At 42.8% G+C, this 22,231-nt stretch overlaps 2 protein-coding genes across 2 annotated transcripts in view; both read left to right on the top strand.

The window, feature by feature from the left end:
* The window catches only part of MYO10 (myosin X), a 147,191-nt gene extending 140,035 nt beyond the window's left edge, over positions 1–7,156 (top strand). Inside the window, exons 35-41 of the mRNA XM_072328984.1 lie at positions 843–1,140; positions 1,667–1,874; positions 2,191–2,327; positions 3,251–3,371; positions 4,392–4,844; positions 5,231–5,422; positions 5,690–7,156. Of these exons, the coding sequence (XP_072185085.1) occupies positions 843–1,140; positions 1,667–1,874; positions 2,191–2,327; positions 3,251–3,371; positions 4,392–4,844; positions 5,231–5,422; positions 5,690–5,800 (1,520 nt within the window). The 3' untranslated portion in view covers positions 5,801–7,156. The remainder of the gene's footprint in view (positions 1–842; positions 1,141–1,666; positions 1,875–2,190; positions 2,328–3,250; positions 3,372–4,391; positions 4,845–5,230; positions 5,423–5,689) is intronic.
* Positions 7,157–15,955: 8,799 nt separating this feature from the next.
* RETREG1 (reticulophagy regulator 1) overlaps positions 15,956–22,231 on the top strand; it is a 61,793-nt gene continuing 55,517 nt past the window's right edge. The window contains exon 1 of the mRNA XM_072329301.1: positions 15,956–16,284. Coding sequence (XP_072185402.1) covers positions 16,037–16,284 — 248 coding nt within the window. The 5' untranslated portion in view covers positions 15,956–16,036. The remainder of the gene's footprint in view (positions 16,285–22,231) is intronic.

The raw sequence follows: 22,231 nt of genomic DNA, 5'->3' as shown, positions 1-22,231 counted from the left end.
ATTCCCCATGGACTGAGTAGGCAAGCTTCCTTTGAGGTAGAAGTCTTTCCAAAGTCTTCCATATTGTAAATGGAGTTCCACAGATAGACTGATGCTCAGTTGGTGCCTTGACTTACAGCTGAATTCTATTTACTTTCCGTAACAATATAGTGGCTGGTTAGAAGCTTAATACTTGTAAGATGTCTGTACAGTTCTGTGCTTTGATGTCCAGTAGGCCTAATTGATTCAGAGAGAGATCAGAGTGATCTCTTCCACTCCTTAAACCCAAGTACTGCATGTTGCTTTTAAGTATGTTGTGAAAGTTGTGAGCCCGTGCTGAATAATCTGCAGTACAAGAACCGGTCATCTTCTTATCCAGCACTTGAAAAGAAAGTTGCAGTTTCACAGCAGAGATCTTGTTTTATTAGTAATGTTTGGATTTAATTCAACTTCTATTGCAGTAGACAAAAATGGTGTTGTGTATCTTTGTCACTTTCCTTATGCTTTACCTCACTTACAATCTGATTAGCTTATAACTTCCTAGTGACAGTGACAAAGCAGTGCACTCTGAGCAGTGTGGATTGCTCTGGAGGGAAGTTTCTCCATAAAGAAACAACAGTCTGATGAAGCAAGATTTATATTTTAAGCTAAACTGTCAGAAGTTTCAAAATGGTAGTTCATGCAATTCAAAACAAATCTCAGTAGCAGAACAGCTCATAGAATGAGTTGGCACCATGCATTTGAAATGGAAAACATCCTGCATAATAAGGGCCGTGGAATATCACTGAACAATTCTCATGCTGATTTTGAGTGCTCTTTCATTTCTCAGTCTAAACACTGTTCTCCCCATTTTTTGTTTGTAGTGCTGAAAGACAAAGGATACACAACTTTGCAAGATGAAGCAATCAAGATATTTAACTCTTTACAGCAGCTGGAGTCTATGTCTGATCCCATCCCTATAATTCAGGGTATTCTCCAAACAGGACATGATTTACGACCTCTTCGAGATGAGCTCTACTGTCAGCTCATCAAGCAGACCAATAAAGTGCCTAACCCTGGGAGCATGGGGAACCTGTATAGCTGGCAAATACTCACCTGCATGAGTTGCACATTTCTGCCAAGTCGCAGCATCCTCAAATATCTCAAGTTCCATCTCAAAAGGTGAGGAGCTTTCAACTGCAGGCAGTTTATCAGCAGTGATCTCAAGTCATGTGTGTATTTGTGCTAGAGCATGGACTCTGTAAATCACTTTGCTAAATGTAATTATTTTATAAATACCTGTAAAAGCCTTCAGTTCTAAACATATCTTTCAAACAAAGTAAGATCACTGGAATATGTCGATCACTTTACATACATATTACTGACAAAAGGGGCGTTGATTACAACAGTCTGATCATAGTAATGATCTTGCTGTCAGATCTGAGCCTTTACAATGTTTCTGCAGTTACTGATACAAAGGCTGCTGAGTTTTTGCTTTGCATTAGGTTTGTAGAACCAAATGACCATGTCTGTTTTCCCACAGTGTAAACCACATTAGAACACTTTGCTTGACAGTGAGATGAACCTTTGACTGTGTCAATTAAACAGCATACAGAATACAGGGGTATTTTGTCAGTTTCAACAATTCTCGGGTAATTAAGTTTTCTGTGTCACAGACTGGCAGCTCACAGCATTCTTTGTCTTGCAGGATTCGCGACCAGTTTCCAGGAACTGAAATGGAGAAATATGCACTTTTTACTTACGAGTCTCTGAAGAAAACCAAATGCAGAGAGTTTGTGCCGTCACGGGATGAGATAGAAGCTCTGATCAGCAGACAGGAAATGACATCTACAGTTTATTGCCATGGTGGTGGCTCCTGTAAGATTACAATCAACTCGCACACTACAGCTGGAGAGGTGAGAAGAGGTGACAGAACAGCCGTGGCATACAACCAGTTGTGTTTGAGAGCCGCGTTGCTTGCTGAAGGTGGACCACTGTATCTGAACTGTTGAAATACAGTGGTTATATCTGGCCAGGTGATAGCACATACAGGTTCTAAGATAATCATCCTTACTTAGGATAAAAGTTGAATTGGAATTTGGTGATTAGTAATCGTGATAATGAGGATATCTGAGGAGCATTTTTAGCTTAATGGAAAACTGAACTCTGAATTTTCTCCTATTAGTTTGTCTTGCCTCTGCGGTACCACCTTTCTTTGCTGTTTTTCATTAGGTGGTTGAAAAGTTAATTCGCGGTTTGGCCATGGAGGACAGCAGAAATATGTTTGCTTTGTTTGAATACAATGGAACTACTGATAAAGCAATTGAAAGCAGAACCATTGTGGCTGACGTCTTGGCGAAGTTTGAAAAGTGAGTGTGCTTCCTTTTCTCCTGCTGTTTTAATAAGTTGCAGTTAATACATTTACAGTGACAGTAATGCTGAATTCTCTCTTTCCTTGCTTGTTTGTGATGACACAGCTGAATTATACACATGCCTATTTGTGGAACAAAAGCATCTTTATTTCTGTTTTGTTTTGTGTTTTTAACAGATTAATGAGCTGCTGATTTACTTGAGTTTGATTTTCCTCAATCTTGACACCAGTAGAGTAATGGTTCTCCTTATTATTTCCACATTTTCCTTTCCAATACCACAAAATTTTCTACCATTACTAAAATTGCAGCTGTCTCAGTTTCGGGGGAACTGAACTCCAGGCAGTCATTGCCTTTCTGAGTACCAGTGCATGACTTCAAATGGAAGTCACCACAGGATGGATCATAACATTTTTCTTACCAATGAAATTTAAACTACTATAGTGTTGCAGTAAGAAAATGTGGTACATGCCTACATTCCTGTTTGTCATCCCTTACGCTATACGCATGGCAGTCAGCTTCCTTTACCTATACAGTAATGGGGGGGGAAAAGGATTGGCTAATGAGCAATCACATTTTTAACAGAACTTAAGAATGTTGCTTTTATCAACAGTTGGCTGAGTCATAAATAAAAGATAGTTAAAAGAATTTGTGTTAGAGGCAGTTGACTGAGAACTGAATCAACGTTTGTAATTCCTTAATAGGGGATTCCTTAGTCTCCAAATATATATAGATAAATAGATCTCTGGATCCCAAGAGTGAGGTATACTAATGAAAAGTATACTGTTGTCAACAATACCAGATTGATACCAGGTGTGAGAAAGTAAAATTCAGCTAGTGCTTAGATTGTTCAGGTGTCAGTTTAGAAAGGAGTTTGACTACAAAGATCTGATCTCTCTTTCCTTTTCCACACGCATGCGTAGGCTTGCTGCCACTGCTGAAGCTGGGGAGATGCACTGGAAATTCTACTTCAAACTCTACTGCTTCCTGGACACAGAAAATGTCCCAAAAGATAGCGTTGAATTTGCCTTCATGTTTGAGCAGGTAAGGAGATAGGTTCTATTTTGAGGTACTTTTAAGAGAAGGAAGAAGCAGGAGATGGAGTCACCACAGAGGATGTTCTGACTGAGCGTTTTGTTTAACTCAGTGTGCTTCTCAAGCAGCGTCAGCTTATGGTGACATAACTGATCCGCCTTGAATTTCCAAAAGATTAAATTGGTTGTGCAAAGATCCAGGATTTGATTCTTGGTTCAGAATCACAGAGGGAATTCAAGGAGGGAAGATTTAGGTTGGATATCAGGGGGAAGTTCTTTACTATGGGAGTGGTCAGGTGCTGGAACAGGCTGCCCAGAGAGGCTGTGGATGCTCCATGCCTGAAGGTGTTCAAGGCCAGGTTGGATGAGGCCCTGGGCAGCCTGGTCTAGTATTACATGTGGAGGTTGGTGGCCCTGCCTGTGGAAGGGGGATCGGAGATTCATGATCCTTGAGGGTCCCTTCCAACCCAGGCCATCCTGTCAATCACAGTCCTTATGCTACAGACTGCAATAACATACATCTTTTATTAATTTTATTATTAATTTAAAGATGTACTGTTTTCCCTCAGTCATGTTTATTACAAAGTTGTGGTAGGGCTTTGCTCATTTGGCTGGAAACATCAGTTTCACAGTCAGATTATTAAATGCAGGTAAGTAAAACTAGATACCCATTTCTTCCTAACGTTTAGGTACGTAGATGACATCCCAGATAAACGTTTTGATCCTGATTTTCTCCCATTTACATATTCTTCTCCTTTTTAGTAATCCAGCTGTTCTTACACAATTGGGTTCTCAAAGAGATGTGATAGTAACTGCAAATTCCCCTTGAGCAAGATCATCAATTGCCTTGCAGTTCTTCTGGTAAACCCAGCTGAACAAATTTGGCATGAGAATTTACCACACCCAATTGATGTGATGGATTATTCATTTCAGATCCAGGGTTTGCTTTGCACAAAGTCTACATCCTGTTTCTCTCTCAGTCTTTTTAGAGACTTTGTGCATGAAAAGCTATCTCTGTTCCCCTCATCAGGCTCACGAAGCAGTGATTAGAGGACACTATCCTGCTCCTGAAGAAACCCTCCAGGTCCTTGCAGCTTTGCGTCTCCAGTACCTTCAGGGAGATTACACTCTGCATACCACCGTACCAGACCTGGAGGAAGTCTATCCCTTGCAGAAGTTGAAGTCTCGGATTACACAGTCTACCAAAACATTCACTGCAACAGAGAAGGCTGAGAAGAAACGAGCCAGCTTTCTTGAAGGAACGCTGCGGAGGAGTTTTCGCAGTGGCTCCATCAGCAAACAGAAGGTTGAAGAGGATCAGATGTTAGACATGTGGGTCAAAGAGGAAATCTCGGCTTCCAGGACTAGTATTATTGACAAATGGAAAAAGCTGCAGAAGATGAACCAGGAGCAGGCTATGGCAAAGTATATGGCATTGATTAAGGAATGGCCTGGCTATGGGTCAACACTGTTTGATGTAGAGGTGAGTAAAACCTTCGGAACTCTCAAAATACAGCTTATACTATATGGTTTGTGATTTCATTACAGTTTTGAAAACACAAAGACCGTATCACAATGCTCAGACAGCTGATATAATCAAATGTTATGTATTAAAAGTATACTCCAATTAGCATGCATTGTAGCCATTTAAATCCACTACTTACCATAAAACAGGTGAGTATTTTATGGGACAGAGGCTGTATAGGTTAAGTGCAAGCTTAGGAGAAGCGTAGAACACTGCATTCAAAGATGGACTAGCAACAGACCGTGTTTTTTTTTTCCAAAACATCTACAGACAAGAACTAGAGCAGTAAGTGCGGAATGGCTCCCTCTGTTACCTTCACTTTTAATTTACATTCTTTCCTCTAGTGCAAAGAAGGGGGATTCCCTCAAGAGTTGTGGCTCGGAGTCAGCGCTGATGCAGTTTCTGTCTACAAACGTGGGGAAGGAAGGCCTTTGGAAGTGTTTCAGTATGAGCATATCTTGTCCTTCGGTGCACCGCTTGCCAACACCTACAAGATCGTGGTGGATGAGAGAGAGTTGCTTTTTGAGACTAGTGAGGTAAGATCAAGACGGCATTTTCCTCTACTGCTCTAGTCTTCCTATTCTGATAACCAGACTACTTTGTAATTAAAGAATGTGCTGCAAACATTACCAGGTTTTTTAGAGATCCCTGTAAAGCTAAAAGGAAGACACAGTGAGATGGATAGAAATACTGAGCGTTTCTATGTAACGGCAAAAGACTTTTGTTGAAAGCTCAACTGTTTTATATTGTTGGTGTAGGGTTGCCTCACTCAGGACTCGATGTTCTTTCTATTCTTTTGGCAGGTGGTTGACATTGCAAAGCTGATGAAAGCTTACATCAGTATGATTGTGAAAAAACGCTACAGCACCTCTCGATCAGTGAGTAGCCATGGAAGTCAGGGCAGCTCCAGGTGAAAACAAAACCAGTTCTGCTGTGCTCTGAACAGAACATATTGATGCTTGGCCTCAAGATGACCTGGCAATACTCATCACGTCTGTTGAGAAGCTAACCAAGTACTAGAATTTCCAAGGAAAATACCTTCCAGCCTTCTTTTTAGAAAGACCACAGGGCGAGGAGGGAAAAATCAGCTGAAATAGTCACTGTCAGTTCCACATGCTGGAACTGCTGACCCGTTGAAAGCTTTCCAACACAGTATTACCTTCAGTTGGTGTAACGGATGCCTTAAGACTTGATCCACTGCAACACAAGCAGTAATAAGTGCCTTATGACATTAAACCTGCCTTTTAATTGACCTAAAATTGCTGATAAAAAAACCAAGGGGAATTTTTTTGCCCTTCCAGAACACTGAAAACAAAGTTGTATTCATCCATTCTGCACTAACTTACTGGTCTGCATATATGTGGGTAGAGGGAGGGAAGAAGAGCAAGGTCTATTTTTTTGGAGAGCTGCTGGCAGCCTTCCTGAGCGATGCCAACATTTTGTTTCCCCTTGCCTCCACTGATGTGCACATTGCACATGCCTATTTGAGCTGTCGGTAAATATGACTAATTTTATTCTGTATTTCCTAAGTCCTTCAGAGTAAAGGGAATAAGTATGTGCAATGGTGTAAACAGTCTTTCTGTACATTTTAATAGTTCAGAATTATAGTTGTTACAATTGTATGGTTACTTTATAAGCAGTTTTATTAACAGGTAAATTCCAAAATTTTCTTACATTGATTTTACTATTGCAAATATGCATTACCATATAAGTAGCAGAAGTCTGCACTCTGTATCTGCTGTATTATAGAGATGTAGCTGAGAATATTTATAGACTACCCTAATACAGAAATACAGTTATCAGTTCCAGTACTCCATAATGTCAGCTTAAGTTTTTAATAGTTTCTTTTAAAGGCGCCGCTCTCTTATAATTGTGGCTGGACTCTCAAATGTCAGAGCCATTCAGAGTTGAGTAGAGAATGGAATGTTGTGCAACACAACTGCTTTAATATAGAGTTCTCTGTTCTACCTGGTTGCCTAGTGAAGGTTCTTGACAAGTACCCTGTAAATACATTGGGGAATATCAGCTAATAGTACGCTGATTTTGGACTTCTATTTTTGTACAGAAATACTGTAATATAAGGCAAAACTTTGATCAAAGGTATCTTTTAATTCAGAGAAAATTCAGAGAAAAGAAAAAAAAAAAAAAAAAGAAAGAAAGAAACCTGAAAAAATGTACTGTTATTAAAAAAAAAACTCAGCCTTTAAGGAATTATGCCTACTTACTCAAAAACAAACAAGTCCAGCAATAAAGAAAATGTATGTATTGTCTTTTGTTTCTGCTCTATACTGCATTGGATTTGCAGCAGACCCTTAGCTTTGCCAAGCCAAGGACACAGTGTGACTGCATACATACTTTTCTTGCAAAGATACACATCTGTGCTCTGCTGAGGAGTTCCCATCTGCTCAAAATGACCTCCTTGATCAAGATACATGTCAGTTACAGAAAAACAACAAAAAGGACTGTGGAGCAGTCCCACTCCACAGGCAATATGCAAGTAAAGCTTTTGCTATTTGCATGGCTACAGTGTAAGCTAGTTGGTTTTTATTAGCAACCTACAGTATGGGCATATAACATGTGGAGGCTACAGGGCTTGCTGCTCTTAGCAAGGCAGCCTTGGAGTAACAGAAAATATAGATTTCAGCCAACACAGCAAGAGGGTTTAGTTTTGTCTAAGTGCTGTTTATGAACATGCTCAGATAAGTTCCTGCCACAACAATTATTAATGGATGTTTTTATGTTTGTTTGTTTATATAAGAAAAGAGGGGGTGAGGGGGACACACCAGAAGCCGTTCAGTCAAGCCTCAGCATCCACAAAGGTAAATGGTAAATGGCAGGATGAAGTGGCAGCTGAAAAGGAAATGCAGTCGTGCATCAGCCTATTAGCACACCAGTATCCCAACGCCTTGAAGCTGGCTGTGCCTCAATCCTACTCATGTCCTCAGGCTTCAGTCTAAGAAGCACTTTCCCTCCTAATACAAATACATTCCATTTGTAAGGGTGCCAGAATTCTTAATAATCTTAATTACACAAGTTACACACAGGAAATTGCTACACCCAAGAAGTGTTGCATCAGAAACCTAGGTGCCAAGCCCCGCATTTCTGAGACATACGGCTCTTAACAACAGGTACATGCAGGTTTGTGCCAGTACAAACACTTAACAGACATGCTACCAAGTAGCAAAATGACCCTACAGCAACTCACGCACAGCAGTGGGAATTTCTTGGATGCAGACAACCTCTAGTTCTCACAGGACATGCGCTCCAGAACACCATTTATAGCTCTGACAATTAAGTATGGAAGAATACCAAGCAAATACTGAATATAAGTAATTCTGTACATTGTTCAAACCTAGAAACCCACTGCATTTCATTGTCTGCAGTTACAAACGAGCTGGCACGCTATGGCTGTGAGGTGGGTGAGGTTGCAGAGACAGGCATTTGGAGTGTGTCAACAGTATGCTACATCTGTCCTTGTTGCTTTTAAATTACAGAGTTATTAATTCCAGTTAAATTCACATTGCAAGCAAATACCTAAAAAACTTTTATCTTGAAGGAATCCACTTAGAATACCCCCTACAATACATTGCAACACATTGAAACTACAAATACTATGGCAGCCATGGGAACCAAGCAGAAGTGGTCAACAGCAATCCAATGCAATTGGCCACTAGCGTGGTTCCAACTGTAGTTGATCAGAACGGGACGGTGGAGTCTTCTCTTCACTGCTGCTGTCCAACAGACGTTTGATTAGGACAAGCAATAGCTACTCGGGCTGTTTCTCAGACATACCAACAACTTCATTCATCCCTCTGTTTGGGCAGCCATGAAATGAAAAATACGTTAAGTATTAGTGGGTTTGAAGAAAGGGGATATCAAGAAAATAAACCCACTCCTCCCTCCCAATACAAAATAATACTTAATAGTCACATCATCTTCCAGCCTTCATTTGCAAGACTACTCAAGCTGAAATTTTCCTTAAATCAACTTCTCTCAAAAGCACGTGCTTCATTCCCCTTCATCAGCCATATAGCATTTTGCACCATCTGTTATAATACAAGTTATCTAATAAGAGATAGAACTATGCAGTGTCTAAACCCTTTACTGTTTCTGTGTAACAACCATATTCTTCTTATCTACTGCAATTACTTTAACCTTGTCTTTTTGATAGTGAGGTGCCTTTCGTTCTTCATTGGAATTTTAGATACATAAAGATGAAAGGGGGGACAAAATGCAGTCAACTGACAAGACTTCAACTTACTCCATAAATTCTTGATATTAATTCACAAGTGAGATTTTTTTCATTGTTTTTCACATCTCATTTCTCTTACTCCATCCATGAGATCATCCAGTCTTCTCCACAGAAAGCCACAGTGAATGCCAAGCACTTTTCTGGGCCTCCAACCATCTATTCTCAAGTGAAATTACCTGTTGCTTCTGTCATTCCCCAGAGCACACTGACAGTCCCCAGCCCTCATGCAGCCTTAGCCGAACAGGCTTGGCAGCACTCTGCCTGACAGCAGTGGGCAGTACAGTTCTGGTTACTTATACATTCAGTGTATAAAGTCATTACTGACCATCTCTCATATACATTCAAACAGCAAATCTATATAAGGGATTACTGTAATTTGGCCCAGAATTAGATCGATGAAAATCAACTGATGTTATTAAACTTCTACATCATAATTAAACAGACAAGGACTCAAGACCTTTTGGAGTTGAACAACACCTGTAAATTGCTGCATAATCATTTCATGAGGTGGCTGTACAGTGCGATTTCTAGACTAAACGCATCTGTTTTAAGTGGTTTCTTAGCAGGTTTTAAGCGTAGCCTGTGAACATACATTTTCTTCCAGAAAATCCTTTGTCTCAGATCCTACACAGTTACATCAAAGTTTTTTCGTTGATCCAATTGGATTATCCAAGTAATGGTTTAATGCCACATCAACAACTCAGAATATGGGAATGTGCATTGTCATGCTAGCTCAACTCTGTAAAAGCAGAAAAGAATACTGCATTTGAGAAAGGCACATTTACTATTACCGTCACACATATTAACCGTGTGGAAAGGAGCATTTCTTGCAGGGCTAATAGAGCATCCTGACAGAAGAAAAAACTAAAAGTGCCCAATAAGCATACATACATCCCTTACTTTGTAGCTGGATTCCGCTGTTACAGCTGGGAGTTCGTTGGCATTGACAAGCAGCATAACCTAGTGGAGAAGGAAAAAACTACTGAGGTCTAACAGCTCTGGCTAAGAAACAGCATCAACACTCACACGATTTTGCCAATTTTTTCTTCTTATTTTCTTTTTGTCTTGTGCTACCTTGTTTTTTAGCTTAAAGAGCCAATGGGTCCAATGAATTCAAGCTGCCCAACAGACAAACATTTCATTGTTAGAAAAGTTTGAGAAGTCTGAACTGGGAGACTCCAATTTCACTTACTATGCATATTATTTTTTTTCCCATAAACGTACATCTGCACACACGGTGTTAAAAGTACTAAGTTTTCATTTCATCCTACCAACTAATATTGTCTACCACAACCCAGCATAATTCCATGTACTCTAAGCCATCTCATAACCTCAGACAGCCAATCGTTTCATTTTAAGGTCACATACAAGCTTTTGCAAGCACAGACTTTTCTTAAGATTTGTTTTAGAAATCACCCATGGCTTTGATTTGTAAATTACAAGTTTTTCTGCCTTTCATTATTTATATTGGGAAAGTACCTGGGAAATCTGTTTGAGATTGCACCCGGTTTATTATGGTTTATTATGCTTGGCACCGTGCAAACACACATTATGAGGTCAGTAAAGACTTCAATCTGCAAGGACTTCTATCCAATAGAGAAGACAAAGAGCAGGTCAGGAAGATAAAAGGAAGCAATGCAATCTTCCCCTCAGCGGGACAACTGGGATACTGAAGTTAGAAGGAAGGAATGCCATCCAGAGGCACCTTGACAAATTCTAAAGGTGAGTCCACATGAACCTAATGAGGAGGAAACCCATCTGGAGTACCGTGTCCAGGTCTGAAGCCCCCAACATGGGAAAGGTGTGGAGCTGTTGGAGAGGGTCCAGGGGAGGGCCACAAAGACAATCAGAGGGCTGGAGCACCTCCCCTATGAAGACAGGCTGAGGGAGCTGGGCTATTTCAGCCAGGAGAAGAGAAGGCTGCAAGGAGACCTCATTGCAGCCTTACCAGTATTTAAAAGGGGATTATAAGCAGGAGAAGAATCAACTTTTTACAAGGAAAGGCAGTGATAGGACAATAGGGAATGGCTTTAAGCTCAAGGAGGGAAGGTAGAGATTGAATGCCAGGGGGAAGCTCTTCACAGAGAGAAGCCTCTGCAGCTTGGTCTAGTACTAGATCTGGATAAAGAAGGATAAGAAAATTTATTAGCATGACAGAAGTAAAAATAGACACTAAGCAGCATACAGTCTTCATATGGTATAAAACAAGGCCTTAATGACTAATGTTCTTGAAAAATATAACTTCAGACAAGATATACCATAGCGCATTCGACACGTAACAATACCTATAGAACAAAGAAGCCAGATGCAAAGCTGGTGGCTGAAAGAAACAGCAGAGGGCAGCCTCTAAAAGCGTTTCTGGGAGGCGACTGACATTCCTCATAGAAACTGCCGATTGTGCTTCTGAATTTTCCTGCATTTCCTTCAGCTACTATCAGTTACAACAACTGAAATAGATCTGTACTGAAGACCAAGACCTGGAATATTAAGCTGAATCCTGTGTTCAAGAAGCACGTGGCAGGGGATGAGTGTGGAATAGGGCATTGAGCGCCTGCTGTTGTAACAGATACATACACACGTACATAAAATACTTTAGTAGATACAACACCAACCTAACTGCAGGATGCAGTAATGTAGGAAAACAATTAATACATTCCTGCTGTTTGAAGATAATAGTATGCTCCATTTAAATAAAAGAAGAAATGTACAATAGAGAGGCCTTTTAGATGCTGAAAAGCTCAGAAGGTGGACATCAAAAGTTGGCAGTTATTAATTGTGAAGTTGCTCTACATTTTAATCGTAACTATAACAGCTACCGGAGGTTAGTGAACAGTGAGAAAGACCACAAATGCATCCAGGAAGCTTCCAGCAGAAGCAAGACTAAAGAAAGATGCACCGCACATATAACACATTTGACACCAGTCTTCACAGAGTGAAGGTGATCCAGGGAACAAAAGGCTTTTAATGTTAATTAGGAAGGATTAAAAGAAACAATATAAGTACTGGACACCTGTTGATGAGGGACATATATTTTAGCTGGATTTCCAGAAGGCTTTTGGCTAAATCCATCACCGAGGGCTCTTAAGGAAGCATGTAGCCACATGAAACTACCTAAATCTGTGATCGCCTCCCATTTCAATTGAAGTGCTGATGTGACTAGAACTGAAGAAGAAAGATATCTTAGAACTGGAAGTTTTCAGGGAAGGGCAACAAAGATGATCACTGCCACAAAAGCACTATCATCTGAAGAATGATTACAACATGAATCCTTAGCCTCAAAACAGACAAGTTAGGAAATGGCGACAACTGGATACAGAGTCAGTAAGCATACAATAACTATAGGTCATTGATAGGACAAGGGATGTGATTCTTCCTCTCCTTCCACCATTCATGAGATCACATAAGGAATACTATGTCCAGTTTTGGGCTGCCCAATATTAGGCACTTGGTGATATACTGGAAGGATGCCAAAGGCTCCCTAGAAGGAGAGCCTAAGAGAGCTGGGTTTGTTCACTCTTGAAGACAGAAGGTTCATAGAATCATAGAAGGATTTGGGTTGGAAGGGACCTTTAAGATCATCTAGATTCTGATTTGTCATAGATCTTGAGGGGCGAACAAGAACCTCAATCTTCTAAGCTTTGTCAGATTGTGTGTTTAACATACTTTCACTCTTTAGTAAATGTTCTTTTTTAATTAAAGACGTGTCTTGCTTTTGTCCTCAACCTAATTTTCATTGGTTTTAAAATCACTAATATAACTGGTTGCAACAAACGTTTGTAATTACCTAGTGGGCCAGCAATTCAGGCTGGAAATAGCTTTTGGCCCCTGACACCAAACCAACCACAAACACTCCTTAGTTCCACACAATATATTTTTCCGGATGTGTGATTCGACAACATACTGACACCTCATACAATGGAGAGCCGGTCAAAAAGACAGATAGCCATCGGAGCTTTTAAGGTATCAGATTCGTTGAGTATGGGATTCGACTGTGACAGCAAGAATTCACACTCTTCTCTGGATTCAGTTTATTCTCAGTGCTTTATGACTAACCACTTTAGTTACAAAGAAAAATTACTCTGTGTATAATTTTTCCCAGAAAAAAATAAAGATCATTTTCAATCCATCAGGTCTAAAGGTCAGTAGGTCAGCATCCACAACAATTCACTGCGCTGCACAAAAACAGACTCAGGAGATAGACTTCATTGTTTTCAGAAAATGCTATTGGTTTGACTATAAATATAAGCTATGCCTTTTCCACTGAAGGTATTTTTGATTATTGCGTATCATGTTGAGCTGGAATCCTGAAATCAACACTGTTACTTCGTGCTGACATCAGAATTTTCAGACATATTTCAGAAGCATTAGAAGGCTTTGATAACTGTAAGCTCCTCTCATGCAACCATTTAGAAATCTTTCTCCTCAGGCTTCATCCATCATTTACATCACAGTCCTTGACACCAGAACTGCACCCTCTACTCTAATTCTGTATGCAGCTGTGCACTGCGTACCACTCCTTCGTTTTTTGCTGCACAGATAGCACACAATCCTTTCAAACTCAAGCAGTCAAAACATCAAACTACAGACAGATCAATGCCAGAGAGCATATTTACTGCCACATTTAACATCTAAAATGCAGTGCTTCACAAATGAATGAGCCATCTTTTCTCTCACACTGGTGTTTATACCAGAGTGCTTTCAGTAAGTCCAGTCACATAAATCAGACCAAGCTCAGTCATATAAATCACACCACTAACTATCAACAGTGGAAAAGAAAAGCTGCCATCCATCAATACATGAGGCATGTTTTCCATTAGCTAAATAACAGAAACTGTTCTGGAAGGTTTTTTCACTAATTTCCATTCATACCCTTTATGGTATAGGTCAGGAAAGCAGAGGCCTGTAGTGCAGAAGAGAAACAAGTTTAATCAAGATATGGAAGACTTGTGTACCTATAGCCTGCCCTGCCCTCCGAAACCACCCTTCATCATCCTTGTTTTCTTGGGAGCAGGGAATCCTTGAACTCCTTGTGTCTGGTTTAATCAAAGGGACAGTGATGTGGAGTCTAAGTGCGGGGGCATTCAATCATATTCCAATCCTTTTAAAAAGCACAGAATATTGGAAAGGGTTATTTGCCTAATATCTGCCATGGCTGTAATCCTTAGGGCTACAGGACTATAATACCTCTAGCTGCATTTCACAAATTCAATACATACTAAGATCTAACATTGGTTAAACTCCAATCTAAATCATTTAAATCAAGGATGATTTCTGTGGCTAACTATCCCATGCTCATTTTATATTGTGTGAGGAACACCTGACTTCTATCCGTGCTTATCTCGTGACTGTTTGGAGTCAGTTAGACTTAGATCCTGAGTACGTCAGCCCACAATACCAAAATAACTGAATGCTGGCAAGGGAAAGATAGCTGCTACTGGCTAAGCTGGGGAAGGTTTGATAGTATTATGGACAGCATTAACCACAACAAGCAGCTTGGCACACACAACAAATCATCCTAAAATGGCCTGAAAGAAGGACAATTGCTTTTCCTCCTTGTCAGAGGTCCCTATTTTTACTCCCACATACTCATAAAATTCCCTCTACTCCCACTCCCCAAAAGAGGCAATCAGAATCTGCAGGCATCCACTGCACCCTAGAGGGCAGGAGGGTTGCTGGAGCAGCATCAGAGAGCTCAGCAGCTAAGCAGCATCCTGCACACCTAATAAGACAGCTGCCTATTTGCCAGCACTGCAAGGACACGCTGTCTTGATGAAGTCTTTTTAGGGCAAAGCTCCATCCATCAGCAAAGGGCTGAAGCAAAACAAGAAAGTATTTGTTGCTCCAACCTTGCCGAAGCTCCTCCCCAGGCCTTATTTTTCCATCCATGTTGTTGGGTTACAAGGAAAGCCTGCTTCTTTCCTTTCACTCTCTCAGGCCTTCACAAACAACACCTAATCACTTTCATACACTCAAAGGCATGTGGAATCATAAGCAACAGAACTCCTTCCCAAGGTCATCTGCTTAAACCACACAGAAGATCTGGAGATCTGCAGCCAATCACAGCTGAACCAACTCCATGATCTTTTGTCTTTCTTTACCTTGGAGAAATAAAAGGTATTTCCACCTCTAAGTGATCGAAGCTCCTTTTGCTGCAGTGGTCAAGTGAAAGAGGGTGGGTACCCAATTAAGCTTGAAATAGATGTTAATCTACAACCCCAAATTACTCTATTTGTTAGTTTTCACTGCAAGAGCCAAGTATTTAATGAGTTACCAGGTCAGTTACACTGACAGACACGTCCTTTGAATCCCATTTTGCCTGTTCAGCAATTGATGCTCAAGGGATGTACCTCAGTGGGTGTGCTTTCCGGGGTTTGAAGTTGGCCTCTTGTCCTGTGTAACACGATGGAATGGCCTCAAGTTGTGCCAGGGGAGGTTCAAGTAGGATATTAGGAAAAATTTCTTCTCAGTGCGAGCGGTGAGACCCGGCAATGGGCTGCCCAGGGAGGTGGTGGAGTCACTGCCCCGGGTGCGTTCAAGAAACATGAAGATGTGACACTGAGGGACCTGGTGGGAATGGGTTAATGGTTGAGCTGGGTATCTTACTCGTCTTCTCCAACTAAACGACCCTACAACGAGGGCAGCGGCTGGGGCCGTACGTTGGGCCGGCTGTTACCCGCCACCGCCGCCCTCCGCCAGGCGCCGCCCTCAGCCCCGCCCTCCCCATGCACCTGCCACGCGCACGCGCAGCCCCTCGTGACACCTGCCGCGGTGACGTCACCGGCGCCGATCGGGGTGGGGGACGGGGTGGGAACGGCCGTCCCGCTCTGCTCCGCCTCCCGCCCGCCCGCCCGGTCCGGCGCGGCCCGGCCCAGCCCAGCCCGGCCGCCGCCACCCAGCCATGGCGAGCGCGACGTCCGCGCGGCCGCGGCAGCCGGAGACGGGCGGGGAGAGCGGCGGCGGCGGGCGGGAGCGGCCGCAGGGCCCCCAGGATGCGGCCCCGGCGGAGGTGTCGGGCGGGGCCGGGGTGGCGGCGGCTCTGCTCGGGGAGACGGGTCTGGCGGTGGGCTGCTGCATCGCGGCGGCGCTGAGCTGGGAGCGGCCCCTTCACAGCCTGGGCGGCTTCGTCTGCGCCAACCTGCTCTTCTGGTGAGCGCGCCGGGCGCGGGGGGACGCCCTGCCGGGGGACAGTACGGCACACCTCCCCGCCCCGGGAGGAGCCCGGGCCGCTCCCGCGGCGTCCGGCTCTCCGAGGGGACACCTGCACCGTCGCTTGTCCCGCTTGCAGCCGTCCGTGGCGATCGCAGAGCAGATGCGGCTGAGCGCTGGGCCTCCGTCACCGTGCGGTTCTGACGGCTGCGGTGTGGGGGCCCGCGGCCAGCGCCGTGCCGTGCTGCGGGGTGCCTTCCCTCAAGGGTTGGTTTAGGTGCGTGTGCGCCTCCTGGTCAGCCCTGATGGAGGGCTGGCAGTGGGAATGTTGCTGCAGCGCACCAAGCCTGCCTTTCCAACTGGAGTTTTTCTAGTCGGGTGTCGTTTGGTTGACAAAATTCGGTAGTTGACAGAGATGGCCTCGTTGTTATGTTTGTAGCACCTCTTGTGATGATTTCTTTAGAAAACAAAAGCTTGGCCTTTCTTTGTGAAACTTCTTCAGAGCTTCCCCTTGACCTTAGGGAGGTTTATGTGTTGGGACTTCTTATGTGAACGTACAGCTGAGACCCTAAGACTGAATCCTGTAAGGACAGGCTGAGGGAGCCGGGGTTGGTCACTTGGAGAAGAGAAAGCCCTGGGGAGACCTCATCACAGCCTTCCAGTACTTGAAGGGAGCTGGCGAACAGGAGGGGGACTGGTGTGGACAGATAGTGGCAGTGTAAGGGGGAACAGTTTAAAAGTAAAGGAGAAGTTTAGATTAGATGTCAGGGAAGTTTATCAATGAGGGGCTGGCACAGCTGCCCATAGAAGCTGTGGTGTCCCATCCCTGGAGGTGCTCAAGACCAGGTTGGATGGGGCCCTGGGCAGCCTGAGTTTGTGGGTGGCAGCCCTGCCCATGGCATGGGGTTGGGGCTGAGTGGGTTCGAGATCCCTGCCAACCTGAATCCCAATTCTGTGAACTGGAACTTTGTTTCCAGTGCTTAAAGCTTCCTCCTTTCCAATGTACAAGAGGCAAACAAGCAAATAAGTGGATTAACTGCAAACTCCACCTAGTTCCCCGTAACTGTAGTGGTGATCCAAGTCACACAGAACTTTCTGAAGCTTCACACTGCATGAGCAAATATCTGTGCATATATCTCCAAAATCACTTCATCCTCTCAAATCCGAGGAGCAGCGTGTGTGATGTGTCATCTCAGTTGACTTTTGTTATCAGTCTTGCTCTTAAGTGCCCTTGGTAAGTCCTTTCACTAGGAAAATTATGTGGTTCTGCTCTCAGAGCTCACCTGCTCTGACAGCAATTTGGAGGGTCATAATGCTTTATGTTTCTTTGTAATTGGCTCTGATAAAATCAAGGGCGGTGTTTAACTGGTTTCATTTCTGTGCCTCAAGGAGTAATAGCTGCTGGACAACCTGTTTGCTGTTCTTTTGTCCATGTGTATAGTGCATGCTGCGTATAATGTGTACAGAAAATCTCACAGTCCTACTGCAGCTTGTGAAGTGACCTGTGATATTTTGTTGGGATTTGTAGCTCACTCTACTTTCTTAGTGTCAAAATGAGTCAGGATGAAATGAAGCCAGTGCAAGGATTGCTTTTATTTTGGTGATAATGCTGCCTCTCCTTGGAAAGCTCTTTCCTGATGCCGGGGGAGCGGAGAGATGAACTGGGGAGCTATGCAGTAAAACTGCAGTAAAACTGAAGAACATCAGGAATGATCTCGTCAGCAAACCTCCAAAAGCTGACACTGAAAATTAAACACTGGTTTAAATCTGGTCTCACATTTCTCTCCTTGGTGTGTTGGCATCACGTATCTGCAGCGCAGCATGCTTGCTCCCTCTGCTTCCCTCTGGAGCTCCAGTCCAGCTGGTCAGCCTAGTTGCTGTGACTCAGCTCGAGTCAGGACACAGCGCTGGGTGTAAGTGGAGCCCAGCTGCCTGCAGAGCCTCTCTTCACAGCGCTCGGTGCTGACAGCACTGTGGGCTGGAGGAGCGTTGCCTTTTAGTTCCTCAGTGCTGCTGTCCCCATCCCTCTGCAGATGTGCTCTCAGGGCATAGGGCCTCGATTCTCAGTGCTCCTCAAGATAGAGAGAAAAGCAGAAGGATGGCTGTGGTCGTCTTTTGCTGTATCAGCAGTGTTGGTACTGGAAGAGGAGGAATGGGTGGTGAAGTTTAATTTCAGTGCTTTCCAACTGTTGGAAGAATAGTGATGGTTCCTTCCTCTCTCCCATTTAATTCTGGGAGGACAGTGTTTTTCCTCTGTTCCTTTTGTCCCTGGATGTATGTTTGTCATTCAGAACCCTTTGTGCACAAACTGTTGCAGTATGAGCTGCTGAGAGTTAACTATTTCTGTCTCATCACAGAACCTTTGTTATATTTGATGGTAACCTCTTCCCCTAAGAAATCCTTCATCCGGATGCTGTATATGAATGCATTTTTTTACATTTACTACTGAAATAACATTCTTGTGGTACGAGAAATTTGCTAATTTAATTTCACCATGTTTTCCAGAGCTCCTTTACTTTAGAAAATTGCAAATAAATCGTCATGGACTGTATTAACGAGGCATAAAACACATTGTTCTTGATAGTGACTGATGGATGTTTTTGGGCTGCTAATTACTCTGCCATTTTTCAGTTTCCTGGGATTTCTCATGCAAAGACTGCACTGAACTTCAGATCCAGCTCGCTGCTTAAAAATACAACTTTCCTCTTGGTCTTGTCTGTTTCAGGAGGCATTTTTATGCTGGTGATGTTGTTCCTAAGAGGCTGATAAGGTGATGACTGCTGTTGTTCAGTCATTGTAGTGGTACTGCCCGGGAGCCGTCAGGCCAGTGGTTGTTTGCCCCCACTTGTTTCTGTGGAGCTGTTCTTAATGATGATTTGCTTGGAACTTCTTGTACCAGCATTACCAGTGTGCCACCAGATCATAGGATGGTTTGGGTTGGAAGAGACCTTTAAGATCATCCAGTTCCATCCCCCTGCTATAGGCAGGGACACTTCCCTCTAGACCAGGTTGCTCAAAGCCCCATCCAGCCTGACCTTGAGTGCTTCCAGGAAGGGGGCAATTTGTTCCAGTGTCTCACCACCCTCACAGTACAGAATTTGTTCCTGATATCTAGTCTAAATCTACCCTCTTCCAGTTAAAGCCATTTCCCCTCATCCTGTCCCTACGTGCCCTTCTAAAACATCCTTCCCCAGCCTTCCTGTAGGCTGCCTTAAGGTACTGGAAGGCTGCCATTAGTGAGAAATTCAGAGACTTTGTATCACTTGTATTGACTATCTAAATTTGACTTTCATTTTCACTTAAACATCTCTGGGTTTTAATGAATCCAGGCTTTGAAACTGCAGGTAGTGCTGGTGAACTTCCCGTGGCTTGAATTCAGCTTATACTCTTTCAGAACTGCTTCAGCTGTTTTCGAATCCTTATCTTGTCAAACGAATGCTTTCCCAAAAGCTTCCCACGCTTTCCGAACTCAAGTTAATGTTCTGATAGCAATGTCAGCTGTGATTGAATTGTAGGGGCTACTTGTTTTCAGTTGGGCAGCTTTAATCTTACGTTTACTTTTCCAACACATGTTATTAGAATTTTAGAAGGCTTCAAAGGTAAAGTGGAATGGAAGGCTAAATCAATTTAATTAAGAAAAAAAAGCACCATTATCTCAACAGTTTTTTGCGTGACAACTTGCACAGTTTTGGCTGAGAGACTGGTTTGCTGGAATGAAAATTGACATTGTTTAAGAGCCAGGCTGTGTTACATAAAAAACCTGGCCACTTGACAGTATGTTTTCAGCCACTCAGCAGAAAGCAGGATCAATCAGAAAATAAATCAAGGAGGATAATTGAGGAGCTGAGGGAAAGCGAGCATTACTGAATAATTAAGGACCAAATCCAGGATGAGAACTTTATGGAAGATGGAAATGCTAAACTGAGCAGAATTGCAACACAGCTTGGGTTTGTAGTTCCCTCATGACACAAAGGCATTCTGCACCTAACTGTAGTTGTGTCCAGAGAGAAATGATTCTTTTCTTTTCTTTTGTAGCTCAAGATAACAAGACCTTTAAAATAGCAGCTGTAATCCTGAGAACAATAGAACTTCTAGGAAGATATGCTGTGCTCCATGGGAGATGTTACAGGACTAATGAGAGCATTAGAGAAAAGGAGATTTAGGGCAGTGTGGTGGAGGTCGGTTTTTTTTTAACATCAAACTGCTGCTACTGTATGAGAAAATGGGATTAAGAGTTCTTCTGGACTTTCCCAGAGTACGGGTTAATTGAGGTCATCTGGGCATGTTTGTACAAGAATAGAGGCAGGCAGGTTCTTTGATTTCTGTGCTTAATTCAATGTACTTTTTAACTCTTGGAAGCATCTCCCGTTTTCACTGAAGAGATGGTAGCATTTGATGTCGTGGTAGACTCAGAAGGATGTTTCAGTGACCTCAACAACCTCCTTTTATAAGCTTTTATTTTAAATGCCCATCTGAATGGAATCAGTTATGGCAAATCTGATCTATAGCCCGCGAACATAGTTCTAACTAGTGCTTTCCCCAGGAGGTTTTCTTGCACACATCGTGAGATAACGTTGCAGTGGAGCACTTTGTTATTCATCCCGTTTCCCAAATCACCATTTCACTTGTAAATTTACCACTTATAAGCAAGTTTCTCTATGATCACGATAAAAATCTTGTTTCCTGTAGTTAGGGTAGAGAGAATAAGCCATTTCAATTCTTACCCTTCGTCTTAGTGACCTGTAGCTAAGGATCGTAATTCTGTAGAAGTGTTCAGCAGTCTTTGCCTTTTGTGCTGCTTCTAAAGGTGGCTGCCAAGTGACAGTAGATTGAGCTGGTGGATATCTTTCTTATGTTGGGAGTTAATGTGTTACTCCTATGAAGAAAGATTGAGGGAACTGAGCTTGTTTAGCTTGGAGAAGGCTTTGGGGAGACCTCATTGCAGCCTTCCAATATTTGAAGGGAGCATATAAACAGGAAGGGGAAAGACTGTTTACAAGAGTGAACAGCAACAGGACAAGGGGGAATGGATTTAAACTGAGACAGATTTTGGTTAGATATTAGGAGGAAGTTTTTCACACAGAGGGTGGTGACGCACTGGAACAGGTTCCCCAAGGAGGCTGTGGATGCCCCATCCCTGGAGGCATTCAAGGCCAGGCTGAATGTGGCTCTGGGCAGCCTGGTCTGGTGGTTGGTGACCCTGCACACATAGCAGGGGGGTTGAAACTCAATTATCATTGTGGTCCTTTTTAACCCAGGCCATTCTGTGGTTCTTTGATGATTCCAGAATCTTTTTTTCTAGGTTTTCTAGGGAGCTGCTGTCCAGGTTGATGGATGCCATCTGTGCTTTCTGGCTGAACAAATACAGTCTTAATCTGTTGTATAAAACCTGGCAAATAAACCTCTTGAATAAAAGGTTGAAGATTGAATTGTCTTTGTCTTTAACAAAGAAGCAATTAAAGAGAACGCTGCAAGTTTTAGAGTAGTAGTTGTGTCCTCTTCTGGTTTTTGTTGTTTGGTTGTGGGCTTCTTTTAGTATTATTTTTATGTATTTAATGACAGAAGTTTTAGTTGTTAGGCACTATCAGATGGAAAGTATCTTGGTTGGCTGGTAAGTCACGAATTGACTACTTCCAGTTCTTCTGTTCTTGTTTGAGTGTTTTATTAAAATCTTTAGATATCTGTGTTCTTGGGTGACGTGCTTATTGAGAGAAAAGTTAAGTGAAAAAGGTGTTTCTTCTACATCTGAACAGAGAGTTGCACTTTTCTCCACTACATGAAAAGTATTTCTAAACTTTGAAAATGTAAAGAATTGAAGGAGCATTTTGCTACAATAATTCACCTGTTTCTCGGTTTCCCACAGTAGTTCAGTAGCAGCCTTGGATTCATCTTCTTTACAGCCCCTTGCAGATACTGGAAAACTGCTGGTACGTTTCCTCCAACGCCT

This window comes from Excalfactoria chinensis, chromosome 2 (genome assembly GCF_039878825.1).
Source record: "Excalfactoria chinensis isolate bCotChi1 chromosome 2, bCotChi1.hap2, whole genome shotgun sequence".
Lineage (NCBI taxonomy): Eukaryota > Metazoa > Chordata > Aves > Galliformes > Phasianidae > Excalfactoria > Excalfactoria chinensis.
The sequence above is the reverse complement of the archived record's forward strand: the minus strand, read 5'-3'. Positions and strand labels throughout refer to the sequence as shown.